We start from the raw sequence: 15,916 nt of genomic DNA, 5'->3' as shown, positions 1-15,916 counted from the left end.
TTTAGGGGCACCTGCGTGGCTCAGTCAGTAAGTGTCCAACTCTTGATCTCAGCTCAGGTCGTGATCTCAGGGTCGTGAGTTCAAGCCCTGCCTTGGACTCCACGCCCAGCATGGAGCCTACTTTTAAAAAACCAAAACCAATTAACTAATGGACAAAATTTAAAAATTATTTTAAAAATTTAATTCTAAAATAAAAAATATACGCTTTATCCACATGACAACTCAGTATTGGCTTATTGACATGGGCTTTTGGAGGTGGAGTTGTATTCAAATCTCCCTTCTACCGCTTAGTAGCTGTAGGACCCTGGATAAGTTTGCTACATTTATCTGGGTCTCAATTTCCTCCCCCATAACAACAGGGACAATTCCACCTATCTCATAGAGTTGAAAAATTAAATAATAGGTAAGAAAGTGCCTTGCACATAATAGGTGTGTGATAGATATTAGCTTCCTTCCCCTTCAATTTTTCTAAGCAATTGGGCAAAGAAGATACTAAAAATCTCGTGGAGAACTGAAAATAAATCCTTTATACACTGATCTAGGCTTTTGTTTATTTATTTGTTTATCGGAATCCTAGTGCCTGGTACAATTTTAAAATCTGGTATGGGAACTCTGCAAAGGCAGGGATTATCTCTGTAGCCCTAGCCCAATGCCTGGCAAATGGGAGGCACTAGGTGAATGCTTGTTGAATGAATGAATGAATGAATGATGAATTTGATGCAAGCAGGGCTGGTGCACGTGTGGAGTACGTAAGAGGCATAGAAGAAGGAGGTCAGAATTATCAGACTACAGAGTTTAGCTGATCAGTGTGAGGTTTGTAGGCCAAGAAGAATTATTCTGTGGAACAGCATTTGAAGTCTGTTTAGACAGCTCTGGGGAGCCTTTTTTCCTAAGCGGCAAAGCTCTTTATACTACTCTAATACTATCTCTCCTCCATTCAGCTGTGCCTTACTCAGAAAGAAAGGTTAAAACGCATGCCAAGAATGAAACATAGATATTCATCCTGACGGTGAGGAAGCATTACCAATTCAGTTTTTCCACACATTTTTTCTAGCGTTAAGACGAAAAGATCAAACTGAATAGATGGCTCCGTGATACAAATATATGCTGTCAGAGTGTTTTTAAATGTAAAATTCTTAGCATTTCCTGACCTTGGTGGGGAGTGGGGGTGGGGAATGAGTAAACAGTCTTATTAAACTTTAAAGATTTATCTGGTGTCAAGTTCCCTCACAGGTGTGTAAGGAGGGGTCTGAAAACCTATTCGTTTATGCTTTATGGTTTACAGAAACATTATGGATTCTCGGATCTTACCAGGCCACCCGTGGGGCTTCTCCCACGTAGCGATCCTGCTCTCCCCAAAACAATGGGATCGAGATTGCACTGAATCCCGTTCTGCTGCTCATAGGGAGATTTAACCCTTGGGAAGTGAGAAAGGTCCTGCCCTTCACCTCCCAGCTTTACCCTCCTATAAGGGAAAAAGTAAGAACTAAGGGTTACTGGTCATGTGTTAAATAAAATAAAATGAAAACAACTGCAGGTGCTTGGGAAGAAGTGGGACCTGGAGGCAGTGGTCTAGATAGAGAAGGACCCCATAAATACTTGCTTCAAATATTTGGAGAAGGCAGTCATAATGATGACAGAACAGAAGGCAAGCTGAGGACAAAGCAGAAGTTGACACCCCACAACACCCCTCCCCCCATGGGATCTATGTGACATTCCTCAGGCACTCCTGGCTGCCCCAAAGGAAAAACAAATAGTTAACTTATAGCGATCACAATCCTACAAGACATGAGTCTCCCTCAGTTTACAAATGTCTTAGCAATCTACAAGAACAAAGCATTCCTACAATAACCTAGCTTCCACAGGGAAATAGATACAATTAAATGCCCTTATAACCTGCAGCCCATTGACAGATAATTGAAGTGGGCAGAGTGTAATGTTCCTCCAGGAAGTTCCCAACTATCTTAATGTTAATGTCTTACTAGTGGGGTAAACAACCTTAACTTGACAATGGCAAGGCGTCTGGTATCCTGTGAGTCTTCTTTAACATACAAAAATCCTTTTGAAACCTCCCTTTCCCTTACCTCCCCCAACTCCATAGTATATCATCAGCCACCCCTCACAACCCCGGGGCAGCAGCTCTTTCTGCCCACGGGTTCTGTCCCCATGCTTTCATAAACTACCATTTTGCACCAAAGGCATCTCAAGAATTCTTTCTTAGTCGTCGGCTCCGGACCCTGCCCCACTGAACCTCACCTATATTCCAAAATCCCATCAATAACATGCCCAACGTTTGGGTCATAACCTCACTGAGATGCAAAGAATAGATCCTCCTTCCAAAAAGAAAGAAAGAAAAGGGATTGAGATAGGAGCTTTCTACGCCTTTCCAAAAAGGTTTCTAGGCCTTGGAAATACAGCGAGAGATTTCTACTCCATCCTGCTAGGCTTGGCTCTAATCCGCAGGGAAGCAGTTGGGCCCAGAGCACTGTTTCCACTGTCCTCACTTCAGCTGTGTATAAAAGAAGGTAAGCACGGGGCCAAACACCCCCAAGCCAGCACTCCGTGATTCTACGTTAGTACAGGAGATACAGCACTCTAGGAAAGCTGGTGAGTCAGGCTAAAAATATCCATCAAATTCTGACAATCCCAGAATAATCTGATGCCCATGGGCTGCTCCCTGAGAAAGAATAGCTTTCCTGAAATCACAGGTCTAAGCCAGTGGACTTGGTGTGGGAAACAAAGGCAGAAGAAAAATTATTAAATTTCCTCACTACCTACAGCCCATTGACAAGTCCTTGAAACAGGCAGAGTGACATTCCTCTAGGGACTCAGCTGCCTCAATGTTAATACTTTGCTAAGGCCAAAAGGCAATTCTAGTCTGACCCCCCCCCCTTCCCCCAGGATCCTGTAAGTCTACTTTAACGTATTAAAAATTCCTTTGGAAACTTCCTTTATCTCTAACCTCCCCCCCCAAGATACATGTTGGCAATCATCCCCCAAGCATATGGCCCACCAATATACATCTGAGGGGTCTCATGACTAAGGTTTTATTAGACAGTAATAAATGACCTTTTCCCAACAATAGCCAGCGCTCTCAAGGTCCTAGAAACCTTGCTTCCAACATTCTTTAGTGACTTAACGCTACCCCTAACCCCCTCCCAACTTGAAAGTATATAACGGGCCACTCCTCATGACCCCATTGCCGCTCCTTCTACCCACAGGTCCTGTCCCCGGGCTTTCATAAAATCACCTTTTTGCACCAAAGACGTCTCAAGAATTCTTTCTTGGCCGTTGGCTTCGAACCCTAATAACGTCTTTCCTATATCAGACTGACGGGGTCAGGAAGGAGATCATAAACCCGAGGACATTCCAGAAGCATGCTTTCTGCTGGGGGAGGAGAAACTGTCGGTGAAGGAAAAGGTCTCCTTCTGTTCCCCTAACCTTCTCTTACAGAGCCATCCAGTCACAATCCCTCACTCCCGCCCAGCCATGAAGTCCCCCAGGGTCACAAACACTGCTAAGGTCAGAAAACCACAGGCTCCCACACACTCAGGTGCCCTCAGGTACAACCCAACACAGTGAGCCTCACAATGATATGATGCCCATTCCTCTGAACACCCGCCAACTCCTCGACCCACCTGATTGCCAAAGACAGCTATGGAGCAGGCCGTTGAGACCTCATTAGCCCCGAACCAGACAGAAGCAATGCGGGAGGGCATGCCCAGGATGAAGACCTGGGCCACAGAGCAGATGATCTGGCCTAGGACGGTGACTGGGAAGAGATGTGGCTTCAGGCTCCCCAACTTCACCCAGGCCCCCAGGCAGTTGAGAGCAGAGCCGGTGAGGGCGATGGTGCGCAGGCCGAATTTCTCCAGCAGCCAGGCAACCGGCAGGATGAGAGGGATGTAGGTCAGCATGTAACACATGGACAGCCAGTCGATGGCAAAGGCACTGACCCCGTAGAAGTTCATGAAGATGTTATTGATGGAGCCGTACTGGATCCACTGGAAGGCATTGCACATGGAGTAGCAGCTAAAGAGCAGGACCACCACCCAGCGGCGCTTGCTCACCTTGATCACGCTAAGGTCCTCGGGGCACGAGCTACTGGGGTGGGCCAAGCCACCGGGTTGGGCCAAGCCACCGGGTTGGGCCGAACTGCTTGGGTGGGCCGACACGCTGGGGTGAATGGAGACGCTGGGGTGGGCCGACACGCTCGGGTGGGCTGACACGCTGAGGTGAATGGACACGCTCGGGTGGGCCGACACGCTGGGGTGAATGGAGACGCTGGGGTGGGCCGAGGTGCTGGGGTCCGCGCGCAGGGCAGGCTCCTGCGCTGGGCTGCCATCGTGCTCCTGTTGGTTGGGCTCTTCATTCACCATGACCACAGCCTCTCCTGGAGCCCGAGACACGTGCTGAGGACCCCGGCAGTCTTAAGGGACAGTGGCCTCGGCGGCTCCCTTAGAGCCGACAGGGCACTTGCCCAGGCCCACCCCAGAAGACACGGAGACCCGAGCCTGCGTAAAAACTGCGAGACGAAATCCCTTCACTCACCCCCAAGCTTCTGTTCCCACTTTTCCTTGGTGTCTTTTGCCACCGACCGCTGTCCCCTAGGCCGGCCGCAGACACCTCAGCCCGGTGCTGGCTACGGGTGCCTTGAGTCCTTCCCAGGGGTTCAGGCCAAGTTCAGTCCCTCGGTCCTGGAGAAAAGTTCACGCCTAGCCGGGAGCCTCTAGGTGGGACTCGGTTCCGCTCCGGGGTGGCTTGGGGCCCCGCCCCCTCGGGCGCACGTGACCGCCCCACCCCCGTCCAGCCGGGCTTCCCCCACCCTCCTGCTCCCCCCTTCCCTCCCGCCTTCTCGAGCCCGGCTGGTCTGGCTGCGCAGTTGTTTCGCCACAGCTTGCGGGGTGCATTCCTCCCCCACGCCCCGGGTGCCATGGAAACCGCCGGGTTAACCCCCACCCTCCGCGCTGCCCCTCAGATTCATTTGCCTCTCCCAGGGGACCCCGCAGGAAAAAAATCCCCTAAATTCTCCCGAGGTAATCCCACAGATGGCGTCTCCTCGGTGCGGGTCCCCATCCCCTGCTCGTGGGCACCGATGACCGGCGCCTCCAGAGTGCTCTGGGGAAATTCAAGAGGGCTTCCCGACTTTTTACCAATTGGCTGAGCCCCCAGATCCTTGTTGAACTTTCGGTATAAAGAGATTTGTAGATTTTTCGGTCTGGTTGCGCTCCTCGGGTAAACGCGAATTGCGGAAACTCGTTTTGCTCGTTGCTTTGCCTGCGGACGTGGTCATTTAATGGGGAACTCAGATGTGAACCTGTGAGGCAGGCCTCTTCTTTCCTGTCGGTCCCTGGGCAGCTTCCTAGGCGAGCACCTGCGGGTGGAGCGCAGCCTCCAGGAGTTTGGAGAGTCTTTAGTGGCGGCGTTGTGGGATGGAATACCCGGCGCTATGTGGTCTTTAAGTAGCCCTGGGCTGCCACCTGTTGATCCCAGCCCCATTACAGAGGGTAATCCCTCAAGTCATCGCCTCCAGAGTGTCAGGCCTGCAGGGCAGAAATGCCTGTTCGCAGCGTCCATTTCAGCCCCAGAGAGGGAAGAGGGATAAGAGCCGAGATTCTCCCTGGGTTCAAACACCAGCCTAGCTACTCCCAGGTGTGTGATGTAAATTAAGATACTCCACCTCTCTGCCTCGGTTTCTTCATCCATAAAATAGGGATGGCGAAATCATAAGTACCCACCTCACAGTGTTGTCTTGAAGCTTGAATGATGTAGGACATGAACGTGCTTTGAAAATTCCTGGCAGATGGTAAGCGTTCCATGAGTGTTGGCTATCCTGATAATTCAAAGGCTAACATTTGTTGTTTCGTGCCAAACATGTTTACTACATTATGTCATTAAAGCATCACGAGAAATCTATGATGTAGGTACTATGGCTTGCCTGCATTTAAGATCAGAAGACTAAGGCTCAAAAAGTGAAGTGACTTCTTAAGATCCCAGCTGGCTTGAAGAGCCATGGTTCCCTGGCAAGTCTACGTATTCATTCAAGCTACAGCCTAGCTGCTCAAATGCTGTCTAGGGACAGCAGTGTGGGCATGCCCCTGGGAGCTCCTTACAAGGGCAGAAGCCTAGCTTACCTGGACCTCCTGAATTAGAGGCTATATTTTAGAAGATCTCCAGGTGATCTGTTTGTTTGCACATAAAAGTTTGAGAACCACTGGGTGCCACTGCTTTCCTTTTGTTTTCTTTTTAAATTTTCAAACAAAAAATGAATTTAAAGCCCCGGGCAGTGGTTCTCAACTTGGGTTGAACATTAGAATCACATGGGGAACTCAACATTCCCAGTACCTTGGCCACAACCCAAATCAGGTTCGTTAAGAGTGGATCCCTGGCATCTGCCCATTTAAAGCTCCCCAGGTGGGGCGCCTGGGTGGCTCAGTCTTTAGGCGTCTGCCTTCGGCTTGGGTCATGATCCCGGGGTCCTGGGTCATGATCCCGGGGTCCTGGGAATCAAGCCCCACATCGGGCTCTGAGCCTGCTTCTCCCTCGCCCACTCCCCCTGCTTGTGTTCCCTCTCTCGCTGTATCTCTCTCTGTCAAATAAATAAATAAAATCTTTAAAAAAAAAAAATCTCCCCAGGTGACCTCAGCAGGGAGCCAAGTTTGAGCACCCCTGTGGGGCCTGAGCCCCTGGTTCCCAGGAGGAGGAACACGGGAGGCATCCACTTTTTGGCAGAAATTATGGGGCCTTGGATTATAATGGAATGTTTGGAGAGAAAACTCATACCCACGAAGAATCTCTACACTAATTTAACAGTCCCCATTCTCAAAATTCCAGCAGTGTTTCCCATCGTTCTCCAAGGAGCACAGAACCTCCATTCTCTTGGAAGGCCTTCTAAGACTTCTCACTGCTGCTTATTCCTAGATCATCATGGACCTCTCTCCAACTCTTCACAATGCATTCTTTTTTAAAAGAAAGAAAGGGCGCCTGGGTGGCTCAGTTGGTTAAGGGACTGCCTTTGGCTTAGGTCATGATCCTGGAGTCCCGGGATCGAGAGTCTGCTTCTCCCTCTGACCCTCCCCCCTCTCATGTGCTCTCTCTCTCTCTCTCTCACTCTCAAATAAATGAATAAATAAAATCTTAAAAAAAAAAAGAAGAGAAAATAAAGAAATTTATTAATTTTTTAAAGTAATCTCTACACCCAGTGTGGGGCTTGAACTCAAGATCAAGATCAGATGCTCTACTGACTGAGCCAGCCAGGTGCCCCTTTACAATGTATTCTTGAGAGCTTGTTTGGAGGTTCTAGCAGGGGAGCGCAGCTACTCGTATACCCTTGACCGAAGAACGGTCCTCTCCTCTATCGGGGAAGGTCGTCCTCTTCGACCGAGCGCGCAGCTTCGGGAGGGACGCACATGGAGCGGTGAGGGAGGAAGGGGACACCCGCCTAGCCAGCCAGATCAGCCGAATCAACCCTGGCGATCAATGGGGTGACAGATGTCGCAGCCAGATCGCCCTCACATCCTACAATGTATTCTTAACTGCATCTCACAGATATGGAAACTGAGGCCCAGAGAGTTGGAGCCTGTAACTCAGAGCCCCACAGCTACTTAGCATCAAAACAAGCAACAATATGGTTCTGTGAGCTCCCCTCCACCCAGCACACCTCCTCTCCCCCACCGTGTGCTCCTCTGGGGTAACAAATGCTTCAGTTTGGTGACAAATCCCAAGTGGTCTAACCTGCCATTCCAGTGATATTTGGGGTTGCCTTTTGTGGTAGAGTGAGTTGGATCTAAGGATCTAACGTGAGGTCTGGATTCAGCTTACTAACCTCTCTATCCTTCAGTTTCTGGTCTATAAAATGAGGATTAAAAATATCTGCAAAATTGTTTTCAGTAATAATAATCTGGGAGCCACCACAGTAGTGCTGTCTCTTGGCTGATTCCCTCCAGGGATGGACAGCTATATAAATGTTGGGTAGATAGTACATAAAGAGAAATATTCTGTGTTCATCCATTGCGAAAACATTTACTGAGCAGCTTACTACGAGTTACATCTGTCTATCGATAGATAGATATGTCCTATCTATAGGTACACCTTGAATGGGAAGGAGAAATACATTTTAGAGATTGCTTCCTGAAGGGGGGCCCTGGTTCCTTGTTCTATCCCAACTGATTCCCCAGGGAGCTTGAGGGACCCTCTGGCATTGAACTCAAGCTTTCCTCGCCTTCAGCAGAATAGCAGCAAAGTCTGCCCTCTAGAGGCGAACAACTACTCCCGGCAACAAAAGCAGGACTTGAAGTCACAATGTCCCACCGGATAAGCAGGGGCTGCAGATGTGTGAGGCATGGAATTTGTTGAGTGCGTAGGAAGGCTACATTGCTAATGAATGAATCAGATCGAGATTCTGGATCAGTTCCTCTTAAAAAATACCGACGCTTGGAATTTGTGGAAATGTGCCTCTTACAAATCTTGTATGTGTTATGTAGCGCAACCTCACCAAATCCTATTTTCCCTTATCTCCCATACTCCCGTACATTTCCAGGTCCTCAAGGACTTGTGTATATCTTTGTGTACCTTGGAGAATTTGGTAGGATAATCCATACAGCACATGCTCTCAGTACTTGTTGGTAGAAATGGAGTTGAATTATACTTTACCAGGACATTTCAGAAAACTGGGACAAGAAAGAGCACCGAGAGGTTTTCAGAGATTAAAAATCAGGTTTCATAAAACACCTTCCAAAAAAGCGGGCATGGAATGTCATCAGAGTTACCATCCAATCTGGAAACCAGAAGTCAGGGGAATAATGCCTTCTGAAGGAAAATCGTTTCCTGCCTAGAATTCTATACCCAAATGACCAAAAGAAAACAAGTATGACAAGAGAATCAAACATTTTCAGAAATGCAGAGTTTCCCAGAAAAGGTAGTGCCTCATCCTCTCTCTCAGGAAGCTGCTAAAGGATGCGCTCCACCAAAACAAGGGAGGAAGCCTAGCGAGTAAGATGTTAGATCCAAGAAATGGGAACTCCAACACAAGAGGCAGGCAACCGGAATCACCAAAATCACGGTAAAAGAAAACCCCAGGTGGACCATCACACGTACCAGGCACAAAAAGCACCTTGTTCAGATGGGAGCTAGTCAAAAAACTCCAGGAAAGGTTTATTCAAGCACTTGACACTGATAGGATTGTGTGTGAAACTCTTGAGAGGGGGTTTACACAATTGGGGGGGAATTATAGCTTAGACTGGTGATAAAGTATCAAAAATGTAACTAAATAAATGGGAGGGATCAATTATTAATTCCAGTGGAATATAAAAAGCTATGGAGGGAAGGGGGGAAAATCATGGTTATCTTAAGTGACTCAGGTGTGAACCACACGGTCATCACAATGTGAAGACTGGACGTTGATACAACCAAGTATGACATAACTCTGTGGGAAGATTGGGGGGATGGGAAGTGAACACGTGTGTGTGGTAAGGGGGAGGGTGGGGTAAACAGAGCTAAATCTTTGGAAAGTCAATACATAATGCCTAACATGGACAAAATCAGAAAGTATCGATATACCATCTGGTTTAGAGCTATGGAGGTAAATACCAAAAGACTCATTTAATAAAAGTTAAAAGTCATTGGCTCAGGGGAGTAGGAAAGGAGGTTAAGCAACTGGTATTTTTGATACATGACCATTTGATTTATTAAACTTTGTATAAATTTGGCTTAAAAAAACTCTACACTTTAAAAATTGAATCACACTGAGTGGAGATTGGATTTTTTCGCTGAGGCCCACTCTGATGTCTAGGGGGTGTGATCAGTTCCAGCATGGATTTTATAATGTTAGTGCTGAAAATGGACACCCAGGACTCAACCTTGGAACCTCAGGGATGCTTCTTCAGCCGAGCTCTATCCTCCAAAGTTGTGCCATGTGTCACCTCAGAAAACTGAGTGTGTGGTCAGAGGCCCCATTACCCATACCCTAGTCTTGCTTGACCCTTCCCTGACCTTCCTTCTGCTTCCAGTGACTTTTACTTGTAGATTCTGTGCAGATCTTATCCACTTATGACTCCCACTTGTGACGAAACTTCTGTCCCAGCATCCAAAGATCATGCCAAGGTCCACTTCTCCCATGGAATTCTGTCTGTCAATAAATAGCTCCACCACACCCCAGTCAGCCAGAGAAGTACCTTGAGAACTACCCGGAACCCTCTCTTCCCCTACTCTCAGTGTCCGCAGGCTGCTCATCTCCTTACCAACTTCCCTTTCCTCCTTTCCCTTTGGCACCACCTTAGTTCAGCTTCTCGTGGCTCCTCATCCTGATCCTGCGACACGCTCCTTATTGGTCTGACCCTTCCAGTTCACCACCGCACCACTCCACAGAGTTCCAGTTCTCTTTAGTCCTTGCCCCTGCCTTGACTCCTCCAGCGGCCACTCCTAGATTGCAGAAGGTTCCCAGTCCTCAGCTTAGCACATGAAGACTTTGGGATGCTGCTCTGGCCACATCTCCCACCCCTGACCCCTCCACTTTGCACTCCAGGCAGATGGAAGCACCTGCAGCTCCCTGCAAGCATCTTGCACACATCATGCCTTGCACACACCGACCTTCGCGATGTCAGCCAAGGGCCACTGCCTCCAGGAAGCCTTTCCCCAGTGCCCCAGGTATGATCAAGAGGCTTCTTCCGCACCATGCACGTACACCTGTCACACTCTATCATACACATCTATTTAGTTCTTTAAGTCATCCCCTTGCCCTGAGTTTCTCAAGTTGTCATGCCCTATTCATATTCAACACCAATCTCTCGCTTGATGTCTGGCCCAGAGAAGGGAAGTGAAGGCATGACTGAACTGCCTTCTGAGATGCAACTCCAAGACGAGTCCCTCCTCCGGATGGCCTCAAGATGAATGAAAACATGTCTGGCTTGTCCTGAATGCTCATGCCTCCTTTGTTTTTGTCAGTTATTTATTTATTTATTTATTTATTTATTCATTCATTTATTTATTCATTATTTATTTTATTCCCGAGGGCTCCAATGGAGACTGGGAATGGGACAGCCGGGAGGGCAGTCCTTGGCATGGGATTCTGGATTCCTTCCCCTCTAGGGTCCTCTCGGTCCAGAGAGTCTCCGACTCTGTCCTTGAAGGGAATGGGGTCAGGGCCTGCCGATGCCTAAAAGAGGCAGGGGGAGCCCCATTCTCCTTAGAAGAGAGGGCAGAATGAAAGCCTCCTGCCTGGACACGTCGGGGCCAGGCTCTGTCCTGGACACACGGTTTGAAATGAATGTTTCAGTTCCCTGGGTATACAAGGCTGTATCTCGAGAGACCTCAAATGGTATTAGTCATTGTCTTAAAGAAAAGGCCTGTGGACATGGGTTACATTGTACTTCCTCAGCTGTCCACGTTTTGATGTGTTCATGGTATTCACTATGTAGCTCTTTATATCTTTGTATAGATTTTAAATATTTCTTAATAATTAGAAAACAAAGTTCTTCCATACACATGAGAAAGCCCTTGCTGAACATGAGTCAAAGAGGAAGGAGATATTAAAAATTTTTTTTTTGCATAATCTATAGAAAGCCCAAAGGTGTGAGGCTTTCTTTGCATAATGAAACAGAGGAAGTGTGGTAGCAGTGAGATTTGTTGATTACCAGGGCGACAGTTAGAGGTACATGGGGTGACAAAGAAGAGGGGTGCTGACCAGGCAGGGTTAGGTGATGTTGAAACCATAGTGCTAGGGAAATGATAGACAGAATCATCTAGTGAAGTCCCTCAGTGTATGCGGACAATCCCCAGGCCCTGGGAGCTCTTTTAACAGAGTCACTCATTCATTTACACATTCGTCTCCAGCAGGCCAAGCACTGTGCTGGGTGTCAGGGAAACCAAACACAATAAAGACAGTGGTCCTACCCTCCGGAAGTCCACAAATTAATGGTGAGACAGATTAGTGAGCAAGTCATTGTAGGATGGTGCGGTAAATGCATGGTGAAGATCCGGGCAGGCTCATGGATTGACAAAGCAGGAAGCTAGAGAGGGCTTCTCAGAGAGATGTTTGACCGGGACCCTGAGCGACAGGTAAGACCCAGTCAGGACCTGTGGCCAGTGTTGGGGAGCCTCTGGAGAGTAAAATAGACAAGATCCTTTCCTGCCCTCATGGAGCTAATGGTTTAGTTGGGAGGACAACCATCAATCAAACTCTCACACATGCATAAGTAAAACTGTGACAAGTGCTCATGGAACACTATTTCAAAAACTAATGATGTAAGGTATGGCGATTAACATAACATAATAAAAAATAATTTAAAAATGGAAAAGCATTTATAAAGAAGGACAGACAGGCTAGATCTTAAGCCAGCTCTTAAGAAAGAGTGAAAACTAACTAGGTGAAAGAGAGACGGAAGGGCATTCTAGGCGAGCAAACAATGTGTGCAAAGGCCCTGAGGCAGGAAGGAGTTGAACGTCGGTGTGGCTAGGGCGGAGTGAGGGTAAGGGCAACTGGAGAGAGAGGCAGCAGCTAGATGGTGCAGGCATCATTAAGGGTTTTTATTTTGTCCTAAGAGCAAAGAGGAGCCATCAAGAAGTTTCAAGCCAATGAAGGGACGTTATCAGACTTGTCACTCGGAGAGTGCTGGCTGCTCGGACTGCTTTGGGGAGAACCCAGTTGGGGTGGAGGGTGAGCCTGGGGACAGAGGGACCTCTCGGCAGGTGTTATGCTCACCCAGGTGAGAAGGGGATTTGGAAACTGAGAGTGGCAGGATTGGATGGGAGGAATGGAAGGCAGAGGCAGGAATCAGGAGAATGCCCTCCGGAGGGAGGGTAACAGCTTCCCAGCAAACCTTGCAAAGAGAGAAGCGAAATTGTATCATCACCCCTGCCTCCGCTTCCTCTGTCCTTCTTCCTTTGTTGGGCCCCCACCCCTTCCTACAGCTACCTCAGCCCCTGCAAGATCAAAGGCTGGAGAAGCTGCTTTAAATTCTGAGTATAAATGCCCATGAAAATCCAACAATCAAGTTTGATGGAAAGTAAGGAGTCCCAAATTCATCCTCTCATCTTTCACCCTTTGGCATCATGCCCCCTCAGGACAGCAGGGCCGGACGCTTGGCTCAGGTTCACCTCAATTCTGTGAATACATAGAAAAATTAGAAAGAAACAAGTCCAAAATGAAACCCATGGATTTCTGGATTCCCTTTAAGTTTTCCAAAGTAAGAGTTGTATGAAGTCCCTGCTGATGGTGCTGTCAGCTGCCCTGAGCTCTAAGTAATCTTGAAAGTGCTTCCTCGTGTCTCAAACAGGGCAACCGAGAGTGCTGACTGTACCCCAATTTTTTCAAGAACCTTTTCTTTTTATTGTTGCATTGATTGCTATGTCGGTGCCCAATTTGAACCAGTTTAGGCTCAAAAAGCATGTGTCTCAAGAACACGGGGGGTGCTCACAGACTACCTGTGGAGGAGTTGACCACTCAAGTGGTAGAAAGGGCAGAGTGTGGCCGAAGCCTGGGGAGCTGCCAGATCCAAAGTGCTCAGGGCTCCTTCCTTCCCCATTTCTGCCTGTGTCTTGGTGCATTTGGGCGGCTGTAATAAACATACCTTGTCAATGACAGAAATTTATTTCTCACAGCTCTAGAGGCTGACAGAGCCCAGAGTCCGGGTGCCGGCAGATGTGGTATCTGATGGGGCTCCCTTCCTGGTTCACGGACGGCATCTTCTTGCTGTGACCTCATATGTGGGAAGGGGTGAGGAGCTCTCTGGGGTCTCTTTTGGAAGGGCACTGAACCCATTCATGAGGGCTCCACCTTCCTGACCTAACCACCTCCTAAAGGCCCCACCTCCTAATACCATCACACTGGGGGTTATGTTTCAAATATGAAACTGGGGGGACACAAACAGTCCATAGCATCCTGAATGTCAGCTTTCTTTTTCCCTCTTCCTAAAGACTAGTTTCCTCTACACTGGAGTTTCACCTCTTAACAGCCTCAGCTGCCTGAGAGAGGCTGCCCTGATTTTTTTTGTCCTAAATACAACCCCCAGATGCCTAATCCTAGACCCACCAACCATGACCGTGGGGGCAGCTCCCAACGGGGCTATATTGGAATGGAGGAGGGACAGTTTCCAGAAAGAGAGCAGCAATAAACCAAACAGATAAAATGATCGGTGCCAGACAGCCTACTGTATGGGAGAAGATACTTACAAAAGACATATCCGATAAAAGGTTAGTATCCAAAATAGACAAAGAATTTATACAACTCAACACCAAAACCACAAATAATCCAATTTAAAAATGGGCAGAAGACATGAATAGACTTTTTTTTCCAAAGAAGACACACAGATGGCCAACAGACACATGAAAAGATGCTCAACATCACTCATCACCAGGGAAATACAAATCAAAGCCACAATGAGATACCACCTCACACCTGGCAGAATGGCTAGCCTCAAAACCACAAGAAACAACAGGTGTTGGCAAGGATGTGGAGATAAGGGAATCCTTATGCAGCGTTGGTGGAAATGCAAGCTGGTGCAGCCACTCTGGAAAACAGTATGGAGGCTCCTCAAAAAATCAAAAATAAGATTATCATACGATCCACTAATTTCACTACTGCATATTTACCCAAAGAATATGAAAACGCCAATTGGAAAAGATACATGCACCCCTGTGTTTACCGCAGCATTATTTACAATAGCCAAATCATGGCAGCAACCCAAGTGTCCATCACTAGATGAATGGATAAAGAAGAGGTGATCATATATATATGATGGAATATTTACTCAGCCATAAAAAAGAATGAAGCCTTACCTTTTGCAACAACGTGGATGGATCTAGAGGGAATGATGCTAAGTGAAATAAGTCAGTCAAAGAAAGACAAATACCATTTGATTTCACTCATATGTGGAATTTAAGAAACAAAACAAACGAACAAAGGAAAAAAGATATTACGAGAAAACCAAACTCTTAACCATAGAGAACACACTGATGGTTACCAGAGGGGAGGTGGGTGGCAGGATGGGGGAAATAGGTGGTGGGGATGAAGAGTACACGTACCATGATGAGCACTGGGCAAGGTACAGAATTGTTGAATCGCTATATTGTACACCTGAAACTAATATAACACTGTGTGTTAACCGTATTGGAATTAAAAAAAAAAGTCAGTGCCTTCCATGACCATTAACTCAAATGTGCTCAGAATCACGTACCTTTAGAAGTGAGGTACCTAGTTCCCTACACCCTCGGTGCTTGGAAGGATCCCCATTTTCTTAATAAGGACCCCGTCATGTTTGCCAGAGCAATGACTCGGGAACACAATCACATTCAAGGGCTGACTGTGCCCGTTTAATTTCTCGTGCACAATAGTCTGTGTGATTCTGCAGAGGACTCTAGAACCCAAATGCAGCTTGGAATCTTTGCAGTCGGTATTCCTGGCTGTTGCAGATCTCCATATGACAACTTACCCTTCTAGAAGGTCTGCGCCACCTGATTTCTCATTCTCCGTTGTTCTGCTTAGTCCCCCGTGCTCCCAAGAGCTTTTCTGTCTGTCCAGCAGGAGAGCACATTTCCGGCTTTCTGGCCCACAGAGTCCTGGGGACCACTCCTTTAGACTATGGCTTCGTGTTCCCGTGAATGTGAGAGGACCCCAGATGGCGGGAGACAACACACTCACTGGGCCGGCCCAGGAGGACAGCCCCACCTACTGGGAAGGGGGGGGCACACAACTAGCTCGGCCCTTCCCTTCAAGCCCATTTCGGTCACGTCCCTGTGACCCCTCCTCACACCCCCTCCATCTCAACTTTCTCCTCCGCACCCCCAGCCCTCCTCCCCTTCACTCTTTCAGGTCTACTCTCAGTGTGCTCCATGCCTCAGCACCCCCTTCTCTAAACCACACCCTGCTTTTGTCTCAACCTACGCTCCCTGCAGCCCCCTTCCCGGGCGCCTCCATGCCTGC

The 15,916-nt window shown here is 47.9% G+C and overlaps 1 protein-coding gene across 2 annotated transcripts in view; it reads right to left on the bottom strand.

Annotated features, from left to right (window-relative positions):
* Positions 1-4,796, bottom strand: part of FLVCR2 (FLVCR choline and putative heme transporter 2) — a 54,025-nt gene extending 49,229 nt beyond the window's left edge. Inside the window, exon 1 of one of the 2 annotated variants that reach the window (XR_003207642.2) lies at positions 3,639-4,796. Coding sequence is in view for 1 of the 2 variants with exons in the window: in XM_025869625.2 (XP_025725410.1) it covers positions 3,639-4,379 (741 nt within the window). In the remaining variant the exon portion in view is untranslated. The remainder of the gene's footprint in view (positions 1-3,638) is intronic. The other variant, XM_025869625.2, reaches the window with a different exon arrangement.
* Between the last annotated feature and the right edge of the window lie 11,120 nt (positions 4,797-15,916).

Source organism: Callorhinus ursinus, unplaced genomic scaffold (assembly GCF_003265705.2).
Source record: "Callorhinus ursinus isolate GAN/ISIS: 27379988/994484 unplaced genomic scaffold, GSC_fseal_2.0 scaffold8, whole genome shotgun sequence".
In the NCBI taxonomy this organism is placed as follows: domain Eukaryota; kingdom Metazoa; phylum Chordata; class Mammalia; order Carnivora; family Otariidae; genus Callorhinus; species Callorhinus ursinus.
This window is presented reverse-complemented; position numbering and strand designations above follow the sequence as displayed.